Source organism: Xyrauchen texanus, chromosome 6 (assembly GCF_025860055.1).
Source record: "Xyrauchen texanus isolate HMW12.3.18 chromosome 6, RBS_HiC_50CHRs, whole genome shotgun sequence".
NCBI classification, from domain to species: Eukaryota; Metazoa; Chordata; class Actinopteri; order Cypriniformes; family Catostomidae; genus Xyrauchen; species Xyrauchen texanus.
Window position 1 is genome coordinate 44,451,856 of NC_068281.1, and position 19,743 is coordinate 44,471,598.

Below are 19,743 nucleotides of genomic sequence, written 5' to 3' on the forward strand. Positions count from 1 at the left end.
CTGTTTGTCTGAGTGAGTGTGGGTGCATGTGTGTGTGTGTCAGTGTGTATGTGTGAGTGTGTCTGTTTGTGTGAGTGAGTGTGTTGTGTGTGTGTATGTCTGTTTGTGTGAGTGAGTGTGTTTGTGTGTGTATGTGTGTGTGTCTGTCTGTCTGTGTGAGTATGTGTGTGTGTGTGTCTGTTTGTGTGAGTGAGTGTGTTTGTGTGTGTGTGTGTATGTGAGTGTGTGCGTATGTTTGTGTGAGTATGTGTGAGTGTGTGTGTGTATGTATGTCTCTTTGTGTGAGTGAGTGTGTTTGTGTGTGTATGTGTGTGTGTCTGTCTGTCTGTGTGAGTATGTGTGTGTGTGTCTGTTTGTGTGAGTGAGTGTGTTTGTGTGTGTGTGTGTATGTGAGTGTGTGCGTATGTTTGTGTGAGTATGTGTGAGTGTGTGTGTATGTATGTCTCTTTGTGTGAGTGAGTGTGTTTGTGTGTGTATGTGTGTGTGTGTCTGTCTGTGTGAGTATGTGTGTGTGTGTGTGTGTGTATGTCTGTTTGTGTGAGTGAGTGTGTTTGTGTGTGTATGTGTATGTGAGTGTGTGCGTATGTTTGTGTGAGTGTTTGTATCTGTGTGCGTGTGTTTGTGTGTATCTGTGTGTGTGAGTGTGTTTGTTTGTGTGATTGATTGTGTTTGTGTGTATTTGTGTGTGTGAGTGTGTTTGTTTGTGTGATTGATTGTGTTTGTGTATATGTGTGTCAGTGTGTGTGTGTGTTGTATGTGTGTGTATGTCAGTGTGCTTGTGTTTTTGTGTGAGTATGTGTGATTGTGACTGTCTGTGTGTGTATGCATGTTTGTGGTGTAAGTGTCTGTGTTTGTGTCTGAGAGTGTGTTTGTGTGAGTGAGAGTGAGTGAGTGAGCATTAGTGTCGGTGTATGTGTGTGCTTGTGGTTTGTGTGAGTGTGTTTGTATTCGTTTGTCAGTGTGTTTGTGTGTTTGTGTCTGTCTGTCAGCGTGTGTGTGTATGAGAGTGTGTGTGTGTGTGTGTGTGTGTGTGTGTGTGTGTGTGTGTGTGTGTGTGTGTGTGTGTGTGTGTTTGTATGTGTCTGTCCGTGTGTTTGGTGTGTATCTGTCAGTGTGTGTGAGAGTGTGTGTGTGTCATTGTGTGAGTGTGTTTGTGTATGTGTGTGTGTTTGTTAGAGAGAAAAATAAGACATTAATATACATTCATCACAGTCATTATCTAAAGACATCATTTCAGAATCATGTGACTTTCATAAGTGATTTAATGATGTGAATAATAATAATAAAAAACATATAAAAAGTAAATCAACAACTCACTGTAATTTCTCCAGTTTACAGCGTGGATCCTTCAGTAGATCAGAGAGCAGCTTCACTCCTGAATCTCCTGGATTATTATAGTCCAGATTCAGTTCTTTCAGGTGTGAAGGGTTTGATCTCAGAGCTGAAGCCAGAGCAGCACAACCTTCATCTCCAATACTGCAGTTATACAGACTGTAGAGAGAATAAATCTCCTCACACTCACAGCTCTACACATACTGTACATACATTCAGCAGCTAAAATGAAGTTATCAGTTATATGTGATAATAAATGAGAAAGACGGATATAAAGTGATAAGTATTGATAATGAGTATGATTTGGGTTCTTAATAATCATTTAATAATTCATAACAAATTGAATTCATAACAAAATGTGTATGTGTGTGTCTTTCAGTGTGTGTGTTCATGTGTGTGTTAGTGTGTGTCTGTCAGTGTGTGTTTGTGAGTGTTTGTGTGTCTGTCATTGTGTGTGTGTGTGTGTGTGTGTGTGTGTGTGTGTCTGTTTGTTTGAGTGAGTGTGTATGTATGAGTCTGTTTGTGTGTGTATGTGTGAGTGAGTGTGTTTGTGTGTGTGTATGTGTGATTGTGTGTGTGTGAGTGTGTTTGTATATCTGTAGTGAGTGTGTGTGTCTGTTTGTGTGAGTGAGTGTGTTTGTGTATATGTGTGTCAGTGTGTGTGTGTGTGTGTGTGCATGTCTGCGGTGTGTGTGAATATGTTTGTGTGTGTCTGTCAGTGTGTGTGTCTGTCAGCGTGAGTGTATGTGTGTGCGAATGTGTTTGTGTGTGCAAGTGTGCTTTTATATGTGTGTTTTTGTGTGTGAGCATTAGTGTCAGTGTGTGTGTATTTATGTGTGTGCGCGAGTGTGTTTGTGTGTGTATCTGTCAGTGTGTGTGCGTGAGTTTTTGTGGTGTGTGTCAGTGTGTTCATGTGTGTGTGTATGAGTATGTTTGTGTGTGCATATGAGAGTGTGTTTGTGTGTGTGTGATTTTGTATGTGAGTGTGTTTGTGTGTGTCTGTCAGCGTGTGTGTGAGTGTCTGTCAGTGTGTGTCTGAGCATGTGAGTGTGTGTGATTTGTGTGTGTGTGTTTGTGTGTTTGTATGTGCGTGTGTGTGAGAGTCAGTGTGAGTGTATGTGTGGTGTGTATGATTGTGTTTGTGTGTGTGTGTGTGTGTGTGTGTGTGTGTGTGTGTGTGTATGTGTGTGAGCGTGTATTTATCACTTTGTGGGTACCAAATGTCCCCATAAGGATAGTAAAACCCGAAATTTTTGACCTTGTGGGGACATTTTGTCGGTCCCCATGAGGAAAACAGCTTATAAATCATACTAAATTATGTTTTTTGAAAATGTAAAAATGCAGAATGTTTTCTGTGAGGGTTAGGTTTAGGGGTAGGGTTAGGTTTAGGGGATAGAATATAAAGTTTGTACAGTATAAAAACCATTATGTCTATGGAAAGTCCCCATAAAACATGGAAACACAACATGTGTGTGTGTGTGTGTGTGTGTGTGTGTGTGTGAGTGAGAGAGAGAGAGAGAGAGAGAGCAAGAGAGAGAGTGTGTGTGTGTGCATAATTTGATAATATCACTCACTCTAGTTTCTCCATTTTACAGTTTGCATTCTTCAGTCCAGAAGAGAGCAGCTTCACTCCTGAATCCTGCAGTTTATTGACACTCATGTTCAGTTCTATCAGACTTGAGGAGTTTAAACTGAGAACTGAGGCCAGTGATGAACAACTTTTCTCTGTCAGTTTACAGTTCAACAGACTAAGTGAGAAACGACAAGATAACAGTGTGTTAAACTATCAGTTTTCATGAAGGTGTCTCAGTACAGCTCTCAGCATCACTCTGAAACTCACACCCCTCAGATAGAAACAAATCAAGAGTAAATGGATGTGCAATGAGAATCATCTGGTGGGAATGAAGGTTCATGAACATTTAGATGAAACATGACAGCAGTTCAGTGAGGTGAGTAGAAGTTGACTTTTCCACTCATACAGTCAGTTCTCTGGTGTAAATGTGTAAACTGTGTCTTATTATCCAGTTTAAACAGGTACTATGTTCACTGGTATAGATCTGCAGTGTGAGTATTTAAATGAAGTCACTGTCATTCTTGTCAGTTCAAACACACCTGATGATTGACAGAATGAGTTCAATGCATTTGAATAAACATGAAAATGCCAGTCAATGAGAAACAGTGAGAAACAGTCAATAGACTAGTTTTCATCCACCTTTCGCGCTATTTTGTCATCGACAAAGTGAAAATGCGGAAACAAAATTGCAACATTTGCCACCTTCTGCCTGTTTCCATTCAAATGGCCTTTTATCAATAAAAATGGTGTGCGTGATGATGTCAAGCCTAAAAAAACACTTTGTCCAATAAGATTTGGTTTAGCACAAAAGAAATCTGCCCTGATGCCTTTTCCATTCAGAAATGTGTTTATCGCTAATTGGCCTCCCAGATGTCCCTATTATTTTTCCGCTGAAATTTGGGTAAAATGGGGAGATTATTGCAAAAATTCATTGAAATTAGACAGCTTAATGTCATTTTAATCAGATGATGAGGAATTGCAATCAAAAAGGAACAGTTGCTCTTATGATGGGCATCTTATTCTTCATCTAATCAATAGCATCGCCATCACAACTGCATTATGTCCCACATATTTCTCCAGCAACTTTTAACGACCAACTGAACTTGATTATCATCTAAAATTCATTTTAGCTTCATAATGCAAATTTACATTTTCTGAAGAAGCAGTAAATGCGATCTGAGGTAAAGCGGGTTAGATTTAAGATATTTAAACATTTTAAAATGTTCAAAAGCTCATTTTCTGAAAGTGAACTCAGCATTGGACAAATAGTTCTGATAGTTTATATTCTTAAAAAAAGTGCAGAATATTCTGAGAATGTCATTCAGCTGACTTTATTCATCTGCAGAACAGGGTACAGCTAATTTAAGTTTGTGTACAGAAAAGACATACAGGTGCTGGTCATATAATTAGAATATCATCAAAAAGTTGATTTATTTCAGTAATTCCATTCAAAAAGTGAAACTTGGATATTATATTCATTCATTACACACAGACTGATATATTTCAAATGTTTATTTCATTTAATTGTGATGATTAAAACTGACAACTAATGAAAATCCCAAATTCAGTATCTCCGAAAATTTGAATATTACTTATAGGATTTTTAGAAATGTTGGCCAACTGAAAAGTATGAACATGAAAAGTATGAGCATGTACAGCACTCAATACTTAGTTGGGGCTCCTTTTTCCTGAATTACTGCAGCAATGCGGCATGGCATGGAGTCGATCAGTCTGTGGCACTGCTCTGGTGTTATGAGAGCCCAGGTTGCTCTGGTAGTGGCCTTCAGCTCTTCTGCATTGTTGGGTCTGGCGTATCGCATCTTCCTCTTCACAATTCCCCATAGATGTTCTATAGGGTTAAGGTCAGGCGAGTTTGCTGGCCAATTAAGAACAGGGATGCCATGGTCCTTAAACCAGGTACTGGTAGCTTTGGCACTGTGTGCAGGTGCCAAGTCCTGTTGGAAAATGAAATCTGCATCTCCATAAAATTGGTCAGCAGCAGGAAGCATGAAGTGCTCTAAAACTTCCTGGTAGAGGGCTGCGTTGACCTTGGACCTTAGAAAACACAGTGGACCAACACCAGCAGATGACATGGCACCCCAAACCATCACTGACTGTGGAAACTTTACACTGGACTTCAAGCAACGTGGATTCTGTACCTCTCCTCTCTTCCTCCAAACTCTGGGACCTTGATTTCCAAAGGAAATGCAAAATTTACTTTCATCAGAGAACATAACTTTGGACCACTCAGCAGCAGTCCAGTCCTTTTTGTCTTTAGCCTCCGACTGTTCAAGAGTGGCTTGACACAAGGAATGTGACAGCTGAAACCCATGTCTTTGCATGGTGGTTCTTGAAGCACTGACTCCAGCTTCAGTCCACTCTTTGTGAATCTCCCCCACATTTTTGAATGGGTTTTGTTTCACAATCCTCTCCAGGGTGCGGTTATCCCTATTGCTTGTACACTTTTTTCTACCACATCTTTTCCTTCTCTTCGCCTCTCTATTAATGTGCTTGGACACAGAGCTCAGTGAAAAGCCAGCCTCTTTAGCAATGACCTTTTGTGTCTTGCCCTCCTTGTGCAAGGTGTCAATGGTCGTCTTTTGGACAGCTGTCAAGTCAGCAGTCTTCCCTATGATTGTGTAGCCTACAGAACTAGACTGAGAGACCATTTAAAGGCCTTTGCAGGTGTTTTGAGTTAATTAGCTGATTAGAGTGTGGCACCCGGTGTCTTCAATATTGAACCTTTTCACAATATTCAAATTTTCTGAGATACTGAATTTGGGTTTTTCATTAGTTGTCAGTTATAATCATCAAAATTAAAAGGAATGAACACTTGAAATATATCAGTCTGTGTGGAATGAATGTATCCAAGTTTCACTTTTTGAATGGAATTACTGAAATAAATCAACTTTTTGATGATATTCTAATTATATGACCAGCACCTGTATATAGGTCTAAAAATATATATATAATTTGTTTTTGATAATTAAATTTTTTAATTTAATGCTTTTTTCGTTTAGTAATTTATTTTATTTAATACAGGGGATTTTGCCAGCATTTTTTCAAAAGTAAAACTAAATGTCTCGATTACTGTCATAACCTCCTTTCCCTGATGGAGGGAATGAGAAGTTGTGTTGATGAAGTGACACTAGGGGTCAATCTTGATAGCCCGACACACCATCAGATCTTTTAGAAAAGGCCAATGAGAATTGGTGAGTTGAATTTGCATGCCACTCCCCCGACTTACGGGTATAAAGGGAGGTCAGCAGCGAGTTTATTCAAGTTTTTGCACTGAGGAGCCTAGACAAGGTCCCGGCTGTACAGCGGTCAAGTTCTGTCATGGCAAGAGGGACACAATGTCTCGTTCCCTACATCAGGGAACAGAGGTTACGACAGTAACCGAGACGTTTCCCTTCTGTCAATCACTCAACATTGTGTCGATGAAGTGACACTAGGGGTCCCATATACGAAACGCCACAAAGTATGAACTGGTCACATGAACTGCCAATGCAGGTGTAGGCAAGCTACTATGAGCATAGGAACAGATGCACTCGGTCTGCACGCAGCCTCCCCAGATGCCCCAAGACGTTGTTTACTTCCCAAAGCCCAGAGGGGCGGGGGGCTAGACATGCCAGCCGTGGCCTTTTCTCTTTAAGTTTTCTCGGTAGAGAATCGATTTCAGCTGGGTCCTAGAAAATGCTCATAAGACACGCAGGGGAAGGCATTATTTTCCGTTCCTACTCTTTGAGGGAGAAAAGACCCTGCAGAGGCCACGCCCTGCCCTGGAGAGGAGGGGAGGGAGCGAGTGGCAAATACACCATGCGGCCAAGTGGCCAGACATGGTGAAGGCATGGTGGTAAGTCCTGCCCAAGTAGGGGGGGAAATTCTGTAACACAGCGACTGGGGCAGAGAGGGCTCTGCCAAGGGAGACGCGGGTCTACCACCTGGAAGCGGGAGACCGTTCTGTGGAAGATACATCACTGGAGGTTAATAGGGATACCAAAAACCTGTGGAGCACTTGCCCAAGTACAGGGCATGTAGCAAAAGTACTGGGTCTAACCACGGATTGCTCTCCAGAGTCTGCGAGTCAGAGGGCTAGGAGGAAGAACATCCAGGATTCACAAGTCGTGAACACGCATGGGAGAGAAGAGAACACAATGTCGGTCCAAGGGCTGAAGTGGCGGTGAGCCGCGGGCATTTGAGCATGCCTCGGGACTCTGGCCTGGAGCCAGTGCTGAGGCTGTATCATATGCATCATCCCGAGCGGCGTGACTGCCACCTAGGACACCATATGCCCAGGAGCCTTTGAAAGTACTTCAGTGGGACCAACATTTGCCACCTGAATGAGTTCAGGCAGTTCAGCACTAACTGCGCGCACTTGTTCATGAGGTGCGCTATCATTGACACTGAGTTTAACTACATGCCGAGAAAAGAGATGTTCTGAACCGGGGAGAGATTGCTCTTTTCCCAGTTGACCCGAAGCCCTAGACGACCAAGGTGCATGAGCACCAGGTCCGTGTGTGCGCACAGTAACTCTCGAGAGTGTGCTAGGATGAGCCTGTCGTCGAGTCAATTCAGTATGTGTATGCCCACTTCCCTTAGCGGGGCAAGGGCAGCCTCCATGACCTTTGTGAAGACAGGGACAAGCCGAAGGGGAGGACCTTGTACTGATACGCCGACCGTCGAACGCGAACTGTTAGAAGGGTCTGTGTTGAGGTAAAATCGAGACGTGAAAGTACTCGTCCTTCAGGTCTACCGCCCGAACCAATCTTGATGCCGGATGCAGGACAGCATGTGCTTCTGTGAAAGCATCTTGAATGGGAGTCTGTGCAAGGCCCAGTTCAGAACTCACAGGTCCAGGATTGGGACCTTCTTGAGAACAATGAAATAGGGGCTGTAAATAACGCTCTTCATCTTGGCTGGAGGGACAGGCTCTACCGCGTCCTTCCGGAGAAGGACAACGCTCTTCGTGCACAGAACAGCTGTGCTCTCGTTCTTCACTGATGTGTAGAGAATGCCGCAGAACCGGGGAGGCCACCTGGCGAATTGGATTGTGTAGCCAAGTCGGATGGTTTGGGCCAGCTAGCGTGACAGGTTGGGAAGTGATAACCACGCGCCCAAGCTCCGGGCGAAGGGCACTAAGGGAAGTATCACATCCGACATTCCAGGGGGTGGGGCCTTGCAGCAGGGGGAAGCAGAAAGAGCCGTGTCGGGGTGCGGGGCTCCGACCCAAGACGGGGGTGCCGAGGGAACCCTCCAGGCACTTACCTTGCTTCGTACGTCCGGCTCAGGCGGGCTGGTGACTGAGGATGAGGGCCTCTCAGGGAGTCCTCGGAACTTGTCACCGGCGAGCAGCGGGGGTTGTGGTGCAGTTGGGCATGAGAAGGCGGGGGGCCACATTCATTGTGCTGGGGTAATCGCCCAGTGTCTGGAGGCCGGTGGGGCCAGTGACCGGGACCACTGGTGATCTAGCCTGTGGAGAAAGGAGACTGCTCTTTTCTTGACAATGTGGGTACCGCAACCCATGCGGGGTGTGGTGAACAGAAAAGAAGGGAACAAAAGATTTACCTCACGGCCCTCTGCCAGTTGAGGGGGTGGTCTTTTAGAGGTCTTGGCAGCTGGCTGAGAAGCGGGGGGTGTTACTCTCCTGCGGGGGACTCTATGGCGTGGCCGAGTAGTATGCTCGGGTTTGGGTAGAGCCGGCTGTGCCACGGGAGAGCGTGCTCGGCGAGGAGATGGTTTGTGCACTCTTGAGCCATGCCAGGGTATAGCCTCCGTCCGCTGCTTCACCGGCAAGAACTGCTGGGCGAAGTCCTCGGAGGTGTCGCCAAAGAGGCTGGCCTGGGAGATGGGGGCACAGGTGTGCCGCGATTGGCTTATCCACCTGGGGAATCGTGGCATAACCCTCGGCCGCCCCGCCGTTGAGGGTAGTGAGGGCGGACGAGCTGAAGGATCGGGTCGAGGCAGCGAAGGGTGCCCTCCACGACCACGTCAGCTCGTCATGCACCTCTGGGAAGAATGGCACTGGGGAGGGCGAGAAACCAGTCATCCAGCCACGAGTGATATGGGGCGGGCGGAGGGTTCCACTCTAGTCCGACACTCGCAGCGGCCCGAGAAATCATGGCAGTGAGTTCAGCGTCCGCCTCAAGCCGGGCTGCCACACCCGAAGGTGTGAGTGAGAAGGGGAACAATAATTTAATAGAATTGGGCTGTAAGTGTTCCCCCCAAAAAAAAAGTACTGATGATTTTATCCTAGTATTGTGTATTGCGTTTATTTATTAACATCTTTGTGCACAGAAATTATATGTTTTTTGTATTGTGGGCCAATACCGTGACTGCCATCTATTATTGTGAATGGTGTGAAAAAGCAAAACAGTGGCCATTCATTTGTTCAATGTGCACGAGATATTTGTGTTGGCACTCCTGGAAGTGTCATGTTTGCAGCATCGGATCTATATGCCGTAAAGATCAATCCATAATCATGTACAATAAATTGGCTTTCAATACTGTCGTCACAGTTAACTCATCGACTGGGGCAAACTCTGTCACGTGACACTACATTTTTGCTTTAATGACCATTTTATTGAAAAAAGTGTTTCCAAACCATTTTTTCATGCCATTTGATGTATCGACATAGACTTTATGCATTTGAGTTAAACGGAAAAATATTATGTCAACATTTGTGACATTTTAGCGATAATGTGCGTTTCCATCAGCTTTATTTTGATGCGCTAAAACTTTTTCTGCAAAAAATGCTTGGATGAAAACGTAGTTACTGACAAAATAATATTGTGATATAGTGATATATATAGTGTGAGTATGTGTGTCGGTGTGTGAGTGGTGTGTGTGTGTGTGTGTGTGTGTGTGTGTGTGTGTGTGTGTGTGTGTGTGTGTGTGTGTGTGTGTGTGTCTGTGTGTGTATGCATGTGTCAGTGTGAGAGTGAGTGTGTGTGTGTGTGTGAGAGAGTTGTGTTTGTGTGTGGTATGTGTGTGAGTGTGTCTGTGTGTATGTATGTATGTATTTGTGTGAGTGTCTGTGTGTATGTGAATGTGTGTGTCTGTGTGTGTGAGTGTGTGTATAATTTGATAATATGACTCACTCTAGTTTCTCCATTTTACAGTTTATATTCTTCAGTCCAGCAGACAGCAGCTTCACTCCTGAATCCTGCAGTTTATTGTCACTCAGGTTCAGTTCTATCAGACTTGAGGAGTTTGAACTGAGAACTGAGGCCAGTGATGAACAACTTTTCTCTGTCAGATTACAGACACTCAGACTGAGAGAGAAATTACAAGATAACAGTGTGTTAAACTTTCAGTTTTAGTTAAGGTGTCTCAGTATAGCTGTCAGCATCACTCTGAAACTCACACCCCTCAGATAGAAACAAAACAAGAGCAAATGGATGTGCAATGAGAATCAGCTTGTTGGACTGAAGGTTCATGAACATTAAGATGAAACATGACAGCAGTTCAGTAAGTGAGGTGAGTAGAGGTTGACTTTTCCACTCATATAGTCAGTTCTCTGGTGTAATTGTGCAAACTGCGTCTTATTCACAAAGCACCTGCAATCCAGTTTAAACAGGTACTATGTGCACTGGTACAGATCTGCAGTGTGAGTATTTACTGTAATAATGAAGTCACTGTCATTATTGTCAGTTCAAACACACCTGATGATTGACAGAATGAGTTTAATGACATTTGAATAAACATGAAACAGTGACAAACATGGACAGTGAGAAAAAGTCAATGAGAAAATAATATTAATAAACAAACAAAACAACAGACACAAACATTTCACTGAAATAACTTTTTTTACATTTTAAGATTCTACAGAAATTCTATAAACTCTAATGTATGAAATCTCATAACGGAGTGTGAGAGTGTGTCTGTCGATGTATGTGGTGTGTGTATGAGTGTTAGTGTGTGTGTATGAATTTGTGTGTGTGTGTGTGAGAGAGTGTGTGTCTGCTGGTGTATGTGTTTAAGTGTGTGTGTGTGTCTATGAGGGTGTGTGTGTCTGTATCAGGGTGAGCGTTTTTGTATGTGTGTGTGTGTGTGAGTATGTGTCAGTGTGTAAGTTAGTGTTTGTGTGTGTGTGTATGTGTGTGTGTGTGTGTGTGTGTGTCTCTGTGTGAAAGTTTGTGTGTGAGAGCATGTGTGTGAGTGTGTCAGTGTGTGTGTGTGTGTGTCTGTGTGTGTGAGAGTGCATGTGTGAGAGTTTGTGTGTACATGTGTGCGTGAGTGTGTGTGTGTGAGAGAGTGTGAGTTTGTGTGTGGTGTCAGTGTATGGAAAACATGCCCTTGCCGATGACTGGTATCGGCGGTGTCAAGATCGGCCTCTATGGAGGAGGCTTGTGAAGGACGCTACTGGCCAGTTGGAGGCAGTCACCCTCCAACATCAACGGAGGGCAGAGGAGCAACGCTCACAACAATGAGCAGAGCACCATGTGGTTAAAGCACAGCTGGGGGCTCAGGTGGTGCATCAGCCAGTCATCTCAGTCAGTCGACCCGTGTCACCTGTTGGATCTGTCCCGTGACCTCCTGCCAGCGGGCGTTCGACACTTCACATGGCCTTAATGTGCACATAGCCTGGCACAAGCATTGTGGTGATGTCACTGCCACTTAGTGGCGAATGGCGGTTGTTGTTGTTGTCAGTGTGTGTGAGTGTAATCCAATCTTTCTTCCAAAAGTACTGTTACCACAATTTGTGAATCAGTCTATTAATCTGGCTTCTATTCGTCTGCCCTAATCTCCATCTAATGTGGTTAGGAGAGATCATCTCCTGTACCCTGTATGTGCTTTAAAGTCTTATGTTAATTATACTTCATCGTTCAGACAGACAGATCAGTTATTTGTCTGTCATGGTGGTGTGCGTAAGGCTGCGACTTTGTCTAAGCAGAGACTGACGTGCTGGATTGTAGAAGTGATCAAATTGGCATATAATAAGGCTCAAATACCCTTGCCTTAATGTGCACATAGCCTGGCACAAGCGTTGTGGTGATGTCACCGCCACTTAGTGGCGAATGGCGGATGTTGTTGTTGTTGTTGGTGTCAGTGTGTGTGAGTGTCTGTGTTTCGGTGTGTGTGTGTGAGTGTGTGTGTGTGTGTGTGTGTGTGTGTGTGTGTGTGCGTATGTGTGTGTGTGTGTATGTATAATTTGATAATATCACTCACTCTAGTTTCTCCAGTTTACAGTTTGTATTCTTCAGTCCAGCAGTGAGCAGCTTCACTCCTGAATCCTGCAGTTTATTGTGACTCAGGTTCAGTTCTCTCACACTTGAGGTGTTTGAACTGAGAACTGAGGCCAGTGATGAACAACTTTTCTCTGTCAGGTTACAGTTCCACAGACTGATAGAGAAATTACAAAATAACAGTGTGTTAAACTATTGAAGTTCCTAAATGTAATTTCGGGAGGAGCGAGTCCATCTAATATTATATGAGTATATGAGCAGCCATTTAATTGTCTTCGGTTTCAGCTGTTTCCAGCATTTAGCCACGCCCACCCGCAACATATCCATGCAACATTTTATTACTCCGCTTGAAACATTCATCCTCCTTATTACATAAGCTACTCCAAATGCTTATGTTATTCAACGAAAGCAGCCGCAGCAGCTCAGTATCTACCTACATCGTGATAATGGTGGCCGCCACGTTAACAGTGGTTTTCTACCCTGCCTTTCTTCCTTTTTAATCATTACACGCCGAAGCAGATCCTATTGCGTTGAGTCTGCCTCTGTAAAACCGGCCACTGTTTCACCGGATACCAGTGCTACCACTTCTTATGGCCGTGCACAGGTCCTTTCATCTTAACTGTCTACATTTTATTCCCACACTATTAAATCAAGTTCTAAAACACAGGTGCTTCCTCTTAGCGGCGCCTCAGCGGTCTCTCTCTCTCTCTCTTTCATTTTCTGTGGATAGTACGGAATATCTCCTCACAAATCTATTGCAATGCAGATACATTAATCATGCAAGATTTGTATAGCAGGTGGTGGTCATGCAGTACTCCTAAGGATCTAATGACCACAAGTGAAAAAATATTGCAAGTCCATTTTCTCCGTTTGCAGTGCAGAGTTTAAGCTCTTTTATTTTAAAGATAATTTTACGCTGTTGTTCACATTATTTATAAAGCTGAATTCCCAGGAAGCCCTCTTTGCAGCCCTCTTTTTCTTAGATAATTGTATGCTGTTGGTCACATTATTGTTTCTAAATGTCACTAATATTTATTTTCTCTTCTCTCTAGACGTATAAAGCTCCAGACAGCTTTATGCTGCTCATTGGAGAACATTCTCTTCATGGTGTGGAGCTCAGGGAATTGATCCATTTCACTGTACTGTGCCAACGGTCTTGAGTTTTTTGCAACACTTTTTGGACAACAATAAATCGTCTTCTACTTTAAAAGGTGTATGTCGCTGCCATATGTGCACATCATGTCCCAATTGATGGTCCTTCTGTGGGGTCTCATAATCTTGTTTGCAGATTTTTGAAGGGTGCAAGGTGCTTAAGGCCGGTTCGTGGGACTCTTTTTCCTGTGTGAGACTAGCCACTTGTCTTAGTCTTTCTTGGTACATCACCATTCGAACCAATGGGTGAGGCAGGTATTAAGTGGGTGTCTTTAAAGACATTATTCCTGTTAGCTGTTGCTTTGGCTAAACAAGTAAGTGAGATCTTGCACTCTTTGTGAGTGAGTTGTGTTTACGCTGGTTGCCAGAGGATTCAGGGGTCATTCTTCTTCCTAATCCAATTTTTCTTCCAAAAGTACTGTTACCACAATTTGTGAATCAGTCTATTAATCTGGGTTCTTTTCGTCTGCCCTAATCTCCATCTAATGTGGTTAGGAGATATCATCTCCTGTGCCCTGTATGTGCTTTATAGTTTTATGTTAATTATACTGCATCGTTCAGACAGACAGATCAGTTATTTGTCTGTCATGGTGGTGTGCGTAAGGCTGTGCCTTTGTCTAAGCAGAGACTGTCGTGCTGGATTGTAGAAGTGATCAAATTGGCATATGATAAGGCTCAAATACCCTTACCACAAGGTGATACTTGCCATTCTACTAGGGCGGCCTCTTCATCTTGGGCTGCCTTTCTAGGTTTTGTTGGCAGATATCTGTTGCTGCTACCTGAACTTCTCCATGTTCATTTGCACACATGCACGGTTCTACAAGGTTAATGTGGCTGCTTCTCATAATGTGAGCTCTGCAGTTCTTCTGGAGCAACCTTGATGACTTCAGGTGGGTGGCATTCCTCATGACTGTGTTAGGATGTGTCGTGTTCTTTTTTGAGGAGACGAAGTCAAGTTTTCAAAGTAAAAATTGTATTTATTAACAAGAAGGAATAAGTACAAAAATCATTCAGCCAGCTGGGGATCTAGTCTGCTTCACCCATAAGCTCCGCTCAAAAAAAACCCGTTTCTCCAGTGTTCCCTTCTTTTCTACATTTCTGACCCAGGATGTATTCCTTTGTTCTCAGGTTTTTACTCTTTTGATTGGCTTATTTTTGCCGCCGGGGCATCTCCAATATTCTAAGAGATAAGTTTCAATCATTCCGTTGGTTCGTTTTTGCCACGGATTACTGGTTTTGCCTCCTATTGGTTCTCTCTTATCAGATCCTTGCTTAAAGAGTTTACAACGTGTAAACTGTTTCTAGGCTTCCCTGCCTAAAGAATTTACAATGTAGAGACTGTTTCCAGGTTCCCCTGCCTAAAGAATTTCCTGTGTTCAGAAATGCAGCTGCAGTTTATCACATCTTCACATTCACTTATCCTTTTAGCGTTTTTGGTTTTAAAATATTTTTTCTAGTTAGTTACACACATCATTCATAATTTTTTAGCAGGAATACATTATTTAAAATTTGTCACACACATATATACTGATTAAGATTGTAACACACAACAGATGTGTCATACATTAGTGCTTAACACTGCCTCTGGCAGTCAGTAGGAATGAAACAGAATGCTAGTTACATATGTAACTACCACCCGTATCGGGCCCTTACGTGAAGATGCCTCCGTAAGATGGTCAATTAGATGCAATATATCAATGGTACAGCCCCCTATAGCTGCATACATGTCTAAACCTTCCACCCAGAGCAGGCCCTTGCGTGAGGCTGCCTCTGCAAACCGACTGCTTCAATGCAGTTTACCAACACAATACCTTAGTCAAAGCCTTCACCACAAATGCATCGCTGGGACACATTTTTCAAATGTAGCTCCCGTCAGAGCCCCTTTCAAAATGATACTGCTGTAAGGCTGATATCAAGAGGTCATAAAAGTCAAAGAACTCTGAGAGAACCAACGTCATAAAACTCTCACACAGATGAACATCTCCACCCAAGATAACACTCCTTACTTGCTAAGGACCATACAATGGAAATCCCATTTTGACCTCTATCTCACCTAAGGGCAATTTAGAATGACATCCTTTTCTGTAATAAGAGGTTTTCTGTTCATACATGTTTGATATCATTCAAGAGGTTGCAGTGCGACTGGTAAGGTGGTCTCATTCCCTTTTCAGAAAAACCAAATCTCCATTAAGATTTTAGAACTTAACAGAATCATGCACTCTATTAGAGACATGTCCCTCCCAAATCTCCCACAGGGACCACATGCTGTATGCAGATTAGGTATATTCTTTGTAAGCATCAAAGGACCTAATCAATCACAAGTTTCAAAGGTCTTTACCAAATGCTGTATAATTCTGGAGGTCTGTCCCCATCCCTGCCTGTATGTTAATGAGGTATGTCCCCAGGACTAGCAAACCTAACCACTCCCAAAATTCCCTTGTTCATGGTTTGGTATTTAAGGAAATGTGACACATTGTGCAGGGTTCTCTGTAGTCAGAGGAGCCCACACAGTTTACTGTGTGTAATTTATATCAGGTGATTGCAATTCGAATTTCTTATGTTTTGATAAAATGTCTAACTTTGACTTATCACTGTCTATTGGAATTGATGAATTGATTATGTTACCTGGTCAATAAATTGTCAACATTTGATTTGATTCTGACTGACTCTGACTTTGTGTTTCCCAAACAGATTAAACGATTCGTTTGTTACCACAAGTCTGCATCAGATTAGTGACGACTAATATTTGGCATCGATTCAAGTGTACTTGGTTTGCAAAGACAAAAAGGGAATTTCCATTTAGAACAGAAAACACTGCTTGACCAATCTAAATTCGGGTGTGTCTTACCTCTGTTTTAATTTGATGTTTCTCCAGATAAGTGTACGTGGGAAACCACGCATGGCCAATCCAAAGCTATTACAAGAGAAGTTATGTTGGTCAACTTACATCTGTATTCAAGTGTATGCAATTCCATGGGGCTATACTGAAGTATCTTTGTGTGAACTTGAACGTGACCGATCTCAGGTATATAGCAATTACCTCTGTTTGATGATCCAATACTGACCGCTTGTGATCGTGAGACCTCAAAGCGACATAGTTTCTTAATCTAAATGGGTAAAATATAATTAAAGGAGTTAAAAGAATAATCAAACATTCGCTCACTTTTAATGATGCTCAGATATCATTAAAAACCTTTTTCATTTATGGAGTCAGATGAAATAACGAGATAATACATAAGAGAGAATGTATTTCATTTAATATTGTTGTGTTGCGTAACAAGAAAGACAGTAACGCGCAGAGACCTTCACCCGTATTATTGGAGACCGTCATTGGACCGATAAACAGGCTTACACTGCCGTAGCAGTACCCAACTCATAGCTCCATATGGTGGACATAGTAGGGAGACGTCATTCCAGCCTACGCAGCAGCATCACCTGCTCACGTCTCCAGGTCGATAAACATAGCGGCAAGACGCGTTAGCCTTTCAAATTGACGAATCCCCAGTTGTGATCCCAAACTCCCACAATATCTACTGCCAATGTGCAACAGTTGCCCCGCCCACAGCTCCCGCAGAAACTAGGCAACTACCATCCCTCATCATATATCTTTAACCCTTTCATTTCACTCCTTCCGTTCTATCAAGTCTAATGTTCATCTACAACAATTCAACCTCTAAGCATTCAACTTGCTGTACTAAACTCCTCCTGCATCTTTTTTGGGGGATGCTTCATCGTGCTCCTCCTCTGTGGACAGCAAGCCCAATAAGTTTAACCTTAATAGCTTAAAGATTATATGGGCAAACAAACTCGTGAAACAGTTTTAGTGAAGGTGTCTAAGTACAGCTGTCAACATCCCTCTGAATCTCACACCCCTCAGATAGAAACAAAACAAGAGCAAATGGATGTGCAATGAGAATCAGCTGGTGGGAATGAAGGTTCATGAACATTAAGATGAAACATGACAGCAGTTCAGTGAGGTGAGTAGAAGTTGACTTTTCCAAACAAACTCGTGAATCAGTTTTAGCGAAGGTGTCTAAGTACCGCTGTCAACATCCCTCTGAATCTCACACCCCTCAGATAGAAACAAAACAAGAGCAAATGGATGTGCAATGAAAATCAGCTGGTGGGAATGAAGGTTCATGAACATTAAGTTGAAACATGATAGCAGTTCAGTGAGTTGAGTAGAAGTTGACTTTTCCACTCATACAGTCAGTTCTCTGGTGTAATTGTGTAAACTGCGTCTTATTATCCAGTTTAAACAGGTACTATGTGCACTGGTACAGATCTGCAGTGTGAGTATTTAAATTAAGTCACTGTCATTCTTGTCAGTTCAAACACACCTGATGATTGACAGAATGAGTTCAATGGCATTTGAATAAAAATAAAATAGGACAGTGAGAAACAGTCAATGATGAAATAATATTAATAAACATACAGAACAATAGACCCTTTTCACTGAAATCACTATATTGTACATTTTAAGATTCTACAGAAATTCTATAATGTATGAAATTGAGTCTTTATAATTACTACACAATATTTTTATAAGATAACAACAGCACTCACTGTAGTTTCTCCAGTTTACAATGTTGATCCTCCAGTAGATCAGAGAGCAGCTTCATTCCTGTATCTCCTGGTATATTACAGTTCAGATTGAGTTCTTTCAGGTGTGAAGGGTTTGATCTCAGAGATGAAGTCAGAGCAGCACAACCTTCATCTCCAATACTGCACTGATAAAGACTGTAGAGAGAAGAAAAACATCTTGGTTACTGTCATAACCTCTGTTCCCTGATGGAGGGAACGAGAAGTTGTGTCAATGTAGTGACACTACGGGTCGCTCTTGGGAGCTCAAAACACCTTCAGATCTTTGAGAAAAAGCCATTGTGAATTGGCGAGTAGAATTTGCATGCCACTGCCCCTGGCATACGGGTATAAAAGGGAGGCTGGAACCCGAGTTCCTTCAGGATTTTGCACTGAGGAGCCGAGACAAGGTCCCGGCCATTACAGTGGTGTAGTTCAGCCTGTGGCAAGAGGGACACAACGTCTCATTCGCTCCATCAGGAACAGAGGTTACGACAGTAACCGAGACGTTCCCCTTCTGTCACTCACTCGACTTTGTGTTGATGTAGTGACACTAGGGGTCCCTTATAAGAAACGCCATGGTGTTACGTGAACTAGGGATGCACAGAAATGAAAATTCTGGGCCGAAACCAAAATTCCAGGATGCACTTGGCCGAAAAACGAAACCGAAATGTTTTATTTTTTTTTACCTATTTTAAAAAAAGAATATATATATTCTTATATTTCTTTTCTTTTTTTTTTTTTTTTTGTGTATAATTGTATTCATATTTTTTTTCATTAATTTCATGAATGTAATTAATCTGAATTGAAAAACTACAAACCAATAAAATAAACACTTTTATTGAAAGTAACACACCAAAATTGGACAGAAAATATATTAAAACAATATTAAATATTATTCTTCATTCAGTTCTGTAACAATCAAATTTTACAGATTTTATTAACAATTATCCAAATAATGTAATGTTTTAGAAAATTATTATATGCAAAACAACAGTCAAGTATTGAACTTAGCTAGCATCTTTCAAAAGGCTAGCATCTTTCAAAAAGTTTAAATAAGCAACAGTCATTTTAATTAAAACAACAGGCAAAACACAGAATGGCAAAGGCACTCTATTATGTTTATGTAAACGTATGACAACTTTAAGTGAAAATGACTGTGCAAAACAACAGCGCAAGACAGCAGTAACAGAACTAAATCCAACCTCAAACTGTAAACAGATGTAGCCTTAAGTGAAGAACAAGTGTTGCAGGGCTACACAAATTTTAATGTAATTGCTAAACACAGCAAATTGGACCGCTTTCTATTTAAGTACAAGTGGCAGGTTTCTCTTCAAGAACGAAAGTTGCTCAGCTTTCTGACAGGAGAGACGGTTCCTCTTCTCATCAAGATCATGAGATGCTCCACTGAACAGTTTCTCACTCTCTGTGCTGGTGCTTGGGGCAGATAAATACCTGAGTGCAATCCGCGCAAGCAATGGAAAGCAGTCTTTGTTCATGCGCCAGTAGTCAAGGGGATTGTCGCTTCTGGCAATGGGTAGTTCAGCTAGATATGTCTCAAGTTGTGGTGTAGCTGCGCTAGTTGTGGCACTGCTGTGGATCGGGCACTTTCCTGTATAATCTCTTCAAACCTGTCAGAAAGCGAGGGAGTGTGCACCTCATCACTGGTATGCGACTGTTTCTCTGGCACAGTTTGCTCTGTGCTGCGCGTCGAGTCTCCTTCAGATGCTTCCATCACCTCCAGCACTGCCTGTATCATTTCTATTACATGCTGCTTTTTCTCCGCGTCAAAGTACTGTTCTTTAAATCGCAGATCTAGTACTGTTGCAATGCAGTACAGAGGGTTGGACTCAGTGTCAAGAAAGCACATGTTAACAGCCTCAGTAGAGTTTTTTAGCTGTTTTTATGCCTTGGTCT

At 42.5% G+C, this 19,743-nt stretch overlaps 1 protein-coding gene across 1 annotated transcript in view; it reads right to left on the bottom strand.

Moving 5' to 3' along the window:
* The window catches only part of LOC127644879 (NACHT, LRR and PYD domains-containing protein 3-like), a 178,077-nt gene that overhangs the window by 150,906 nt on the left and 7,428 nt on the right, over positions 1-19,743 (bottom strand). Inside the window, 5 exon segments of the mRNA XM_052128291.1 lie at positions 1,318-1,491; positions 2,907-3,080; positions 10,006-10,179; positions 12,077-12,250; positions 17,812-17,985. Coding sequence (XP_051984251.1) covers positions 1,318-1,491; positions 2,907-3,080; positions 10,006-10,179; positions 12,077-12,250; positions 17,812-17,985 — 870 coding nt within the window.